This window comes from Nuphar pumila, chromosome 10 (assembly GCF_984573655.1).
Source record: "Nuphar pumila chromosome 10, dmNupPumi1.hap1.1, whole genome shotgun sequence".
In the NCBI taxonomy this organism is placed as follows: Eukaryota; Viridiplantae; Streptophyta; class Magnoliopsida; order Nymphaeales; family Nymphaeaceae; genus Nuphar; species Nuphar pumila.
In genome coordinates, this window is record NC_143258.1 from 44761511 (window position 1) to 44767510 (window position 6000).

Below are 6000 nucleotides of genomic sequence, written 5' to 3' on the forward strand. Positions count from 1 at the left end.
ATATATTTATATAAATATATATATATGAGAAATCCATATTTCAAATGGATATATTCTTTGGGAAATGCTTTTTTATTTACAAAATATATGATTATTTATTTTTAGTAAATTAAATAGAAAACCATGATGCACCCCGAGTTATCAAGTTGAATTGCCCGAGTCACCAAGTCAGGTGTAGCCAATGCAATACCCAGATCCGAGAATGCCAACCATGAAGAAATGTATCGCACCATGCAATTAGAACCACAAACAATACCCAGTTCCATGGTAAGCTAAACTTAATCAATTGCCTTTCAAGTGTTAATAAAAAATGCATAAAATGAATATTGGTTTTTTCTTTGTTCCTTCCACAGACATCCTTAGTGTTTCAAGAAAGGGTAACTTTCATCATGAAGCACTTGGCTCATTTACCTCTCTATGGTCTTTTTGTTTCTACAATATCCTTAAATTATTTAGTGTTATTGCCCAACAAGAAATCTTTACAATCATGTGAGTTGTATAACTTCCTTGGGAGGGCATAACTTTTTGACTTTCAAACTTTCACACAAGGTGCTTTATGATTCCCCACTCTAGAAGTTCAGAGAACAGTTGTAAGTAACAAAAAGAAAGAAGAAAGCAAGGCAGAAGAATATAAAAGAAGAAACTTTTTGTTTTGTTTCTTCATCTTCCTAAGGGGATCATTAAATAGATCCAAACCACGGTTGCCAAGATGGGAAACAGAAATGAGATACATACATACATATATATCTGTGTTTTGTGTGTAATGTGTATGTGTGTGAAGAAAAAGTGCAAATATTGAGAATATGCATGAAGAATATTATAAGTTTACACAAACTTTTGTTCTTCACTAAAATTATGATAACTGGTAAGAATTAATACATTTATTTTTCAAAAAATAGATTATTACATTGGCCCAAGCCCTTCACGTGTTTTCTTTTAGAGATACAAGAAGGCTACATTGCCCGGGGAAGATATTTGGAAGCCTCTGCAATCATGGTTCTGTTGTACCGCCCTCTCTGAAGCCTAACTCAATTACTCAGCCCTCTAAACCTCTTATATTAGTTCTCTAAACCTATAACCAGACCCTAGGTTGCATTACCATGCTTTCCGTAGCCTTAGAACCAAAACCGCATCTACCTGAAAAGCCTTGTTTTTACTGTTTGACTTTCTTAGCCTCCAACGACCCATATTAGTGATCCACCTCTGGCAGCCTACTCTAACCCTGACACACATCCCTAGGTGTCCAGCAAGCCCTTGGTTCAGTCAATATCAGATCTGAATCGAAACTCTCTCTCGATTGGCCTCTGGAATCGTTTTTAGCCTACCTGATTTTCTCATTTTCATAGACCTTTTCCCAAAACTTTCACCATGGTTACTCTTAGACCACTGCCCCTTCGTGTCCAACGGGGGTCTGCACCCCACACACGTCCACCTAGCCTTAGATAGCCAATAACCTCAGGTCCGATCCTCTTGCTTCTATCGAGCTCAGACTAGAGTACATGTCTGTTGCTAGCCAGGGACTCTCTTCTAGTCCAGACTCCGAACCAATCCAACTGGAACTTGAGGAGGGTGCAACAATACGAGTGTGTATCATATTGTTTTCTCCCAAAGTTACGATCCATATTGTATCGTACGATAGAGTATGATACTTACAACATTGCACACATGTACTTATGTACATGCACATATTACTAGGATGATTTGTGTTGGTGGCAATTAGTCAAATTTTATGTGATAAACAAGTGCCTCTATCTATGTTACACATATGCAAACATACAACGTGCACATGCTTGGTACAACATATAAGTTTATAACATTAGGACAAAGGAATATGGCCATAACTATCGCCAACACCCAAACAAATGCTTATTTCTAAGCCATACATCAAAAATACATTTTTTTGTTAGCTTATGAATGCTCTGAATCCATCCATCAAGTATAGGGCTGGACATCAGGTCTGGCAGCCCATGGCCAATTGGGTACCCGGCCCGACTTGGGCCAAACTCGGGCCGAACATTGAAGTTCTTGCCTGATCAATGTTGAGTTGGGCCCAACCCAATAACTAATCGGTCGGGCTCGGGCATAGGGTTGAGCCCGAGTCAGGCCTTTGTGGGTCCAAAAAAATACAAAAAAAAATGAATAGATTTTCAATTTTAAAAAATGTGCCTCCCACCCCCCCTTTCTTGCAGCCCTTACAGCCTTGGAAAAATTAAAGTGGCAGGCTGGCAGCTGTCAAAGTTACCACCAGTCACTGTCAAGATGTGACAGGAGAGAAGGAGAGAGAGACACATGCCTCTCTCCCTCTCTCCTTTCTTGAGAAGTGGAAACCTCTCTTTCTCTCTCCCTCTCTGGTTTGTCAAGTCATTTTTTTTTTAGTTTTTAGGCAACTGGGTTTATCAGGTCTTACAGGCGGGTAATGTTATGGGGTCTTTTGGGCAGTCACATTATTGGGTCTTTCGGGCAGGTCATGGACATCACTGCAAAAGCCAAACCCAATTAGTGTCGGGCTTTCAGTGGCTGTACAGATCCATCGGGTCCGTTATCGGGCGGGCCAGTCAAGTAGCAATTGCCATTTGGATATGTTTGGAAGACAACAAACCATGCACTCTTTTTTTGACATCCTTCCCATTGGATTTACTGCATTTCTATGTCAAATGGGTACTTCCTCATACTAGTGGTGCACCTGTACTAGTATTGGATACTCCTGGGTATGGGTCAACCGGTTTTCGAACTTACACCATCTTATTTTATCAATATAATGATCCAATCAATGTGCAGTATCAAAAGTGTCTATTGTTAACTATGTATTTGTTGGCCATAGATATTAGTTAATCATACACCTATGACATGCTCTAGATTTTTAGCTTGCAATTGACTGTCTATAACTTTATATTTAGAGCATTTTGTAAAATAAAATGCAGTTGCGCATTTTTGCATGTGTGTGCATATATATCAATAACCACATGTCCATCTTTTTAAAAAGTACTGTGTTGGGCGATTTTCTAGCAACTGAATATTTTATAATTCTACATTTTTATTCGTGATTATTTTCTTAATTGAAAATTTGGAATAGCGACAAGGTGTAACAATTAGAGCAACCCACTATAGAGGCAACTGCATCAAGCTATGGCTCAAATAATCCCAAGACTTGCATTGCCTATATAGCTTTCAAATGATGCAGGTATTACTTCCACTGACCAAACTTCCATGAATTGTGATAACTGATAAAGTTCGCCAGGAATTTGAAATTTCATAAAAAGACCAGGCATATGAAAATAGATCGCTCTGATGTTTGACAAAAGTTCTTCTCTTTGACTATTTTGCTTCCATATCTTGACTTCTATTAAATAAGTTTTTACATTTTTCCTCACCTTCTCTTCAAACTCTCAAAGTCCTTGGTCAAGTTCAAATGTGATTGTCAATCAAGTTTGAGTATGCTGTCCATGTCTAGATGCATAGGGATAGCTGCTTTCATTTGTTCTTTTGCTCATGCTTAGGTCTAAGTGCTTTCTTATTTTTCCTTCATGAATTGCTCTTTATATTTGGTGAAGTTTAAGCTTGACTGTCAAAGTGCAGACACATTGTAGAATCGTTTTCGTTTGTTATTTTGCTCATGCATAGGCCTAAGTGCATTCTTATTTTTCCTTCATGATTTGCTCATTGTATGTCTTACAAGTAGTTAGCTATATTGCTTATGGGGAAACTGAAATATGTAAACTAGTACGAATCGAGATTTTCATAGGGTTTTTTGCAAATCTAACCCTGCATATGTATTAGGCGTGGTCCATTTGCTTGGAATCTACTATTGGACCATTGTAATTGGATCAAGAAATGTGATTTTGTATGCTTGAATATTTACAAAAATTCTGAGCAGTTGATTTTCAAGCCTTAAAAGATCCATCTATACATCTTAATCGGATGATCTAAGAGTCTGTTTCTATAAAACCAAACATCTATATCGCATCCTTATGGTGAGATTTTAGAAAAAAGTGAAAAAAAACATACAAGTTTACATATTTCGCTGGTTTACATATTTCAGTTATCCATTGCTTCTGACCTTTTATTTTTGTCTTTGCAGACAACTACATCATCTTCATGGTGAATTCAATCATCCGAGTATTCAGACTAAAAACTGAACGAAGAAAAACACAAGCCTATAATATTATTCACCGTGGTGGCAAGGCATATTCTAATTAATCCAAAAAAAAAGAAACTATCAACACCCAAAAGTTAGAGAAAATAAAGGGTGGCAACCACTGGCAATTTAATAACATGCATTGTCATTTTTACAATCCCCCAGAAATTCGCTATCGATCAAAATTGCTTATCCCGGCTTCAGAGACAAAGACGAGCGAAGGGAACCAATCCATACCTGAATCTTCACTGCAGCAAGTGTCTGCTGACGAAACCCTAGACGACGCTTCCTCTCGAGCCTCGCTTGCTCTAGAAGCTTCTGCCTGTCCCTCTCCTTCGAGCTGCGTCCTCCTAGGTCGACCCTCTTCCGAGTCGACGAATCGCCCGTGAAGAACATCCTTGATAATCAAAATCCTCACAAACTCATCAACGCCAAAGGAGGAAAGAATCAACCTCTTCGCACCTATTCAACGAACATCCCAAAACGGAATCGGAAAATTGACGAACAAACTAGAAGTAAACAGGAAGGAGCCAAAGCGAGGCCCAGGAAGATAGAACCCGATGCCCTAGAAGCCCAAAATTCTCCGCTAATAGCAAGAATTCGCTTCAATCACAACCAAGAAAGACCATAAATCGCCACAAATCGGGGAAAAAGGGGCAAAAATCAGGGATCCCCAGAGATTAAATTAGGGTTTGGAGAAGGAAATGATCGAAAGAGGTTGGGAGGGGTATTTATCGCCGTGGTAGTTGGGTAGGGCCACGTCCTGCCATGATGTTTTTGTGAGGGTGCGAAGCAGGTTATATGTTCCCCCGGGTTCTCGGGTCCCAATGAGCGCCAATTATGTAAGCACGGTTAGCATCCAAGTCCTCTGGGTTTTCAAAGACTTTAAGTATCGTTTTCAACACCATAAAACGATGTTTTGAATAAAAAACAAAAATGTCCTCCCATCATAAAGGGTTAAAATCATCATCGTTTTCATTTTAAGGAGTAAACTCCTCTCCTTTAACATAAGTTTCTTTCAACATGGCACCCTAAATGTTCTGGATCATCCTTTGACGATGCACCATCTGCTATAACAGGAACTCCCTTTGACGATGCAACCTTTGATGTCGTTTGCTGTCGCGTAAGCACCCTTTATCATCGTTTGTTGTTATCGAAGTACCTCTTTGTCATCGTCTGCTATCGTCGGAGCACCCCTTTTTATCGTTTACTGTCGTCGGAGCGTAGTCAAAGCATTGTTGCCACCATCGGCTGCATCTACCTTCTAGGTGTTTTTCCTCCATTGTCGAATTAGCAAAACTTGTGTCATTTCGATGAGTTTTGTCTGAGGATTTGTCATGTAAACAAATCGATTTATAAATTTAAATGTGAAATCTTGCAATTGATTGTACTATTCATGCTAAATAACACCTATTTTTATACTGAAACAAATCGATTTGTACTTATCCACATTCTGGGGGTCAAAAAATAGTTAGCACAATTTGTTCTTATGAAAGGCAAACATTACAACGGTATGTACTTATGAAGGCTAAATTTCTACAACGATTTGTAAGTTTGAATTTAATATTGATTTATGCATTTAATGTAGTAGCGATTTATTCGATGCAACAACGATTTATACGTTTGAAGCAGTAGCGATTTATGATTTATAATTCATGATTTATACATTTATGATTTACAATTTACAACGATATATACTTATGAAGGGTGTGATTTGTACAACGATTTGTACGTTCAAAGCAGCAACGATTTATACGTTTGATGCAGTAGTGATGTGTAATTATGAAGTCACCTCGATTTGTACTTAATTTTGCTAAATTGTATTACGATGTTTACTTATGAAGTCAAATATTATGAGGACTTGT

At 38.3% G+C, this 6000-nt stretch overlaps 1 protein-coding gene across 1 annotated transcript in view; it reads right to left on the reverse strand.

Moving 5' to 3' along the window:
* LOC149826780 (E3 ubiquitin-protein ligase UPL6-like) overlaps positions 1-5003 on the reverse strand; it is a 146926-nt gene extending 141923 nt beyond the window's left edge. Inside the window, exon 1 of the mRNA XM_090018976.1 lies at positions 4373-5003. Within this exon, the coding sequence (XP_089875102.1) occupies positions 4373-4531 (159 nt within the window). The 5' untranslated portion in view covers positions 4532-5003. The remainder of the gene's footprint in view (positions 1-4372) is intronic.
* Positions 5004-6000: the final 997 nt, after the last annotated feature.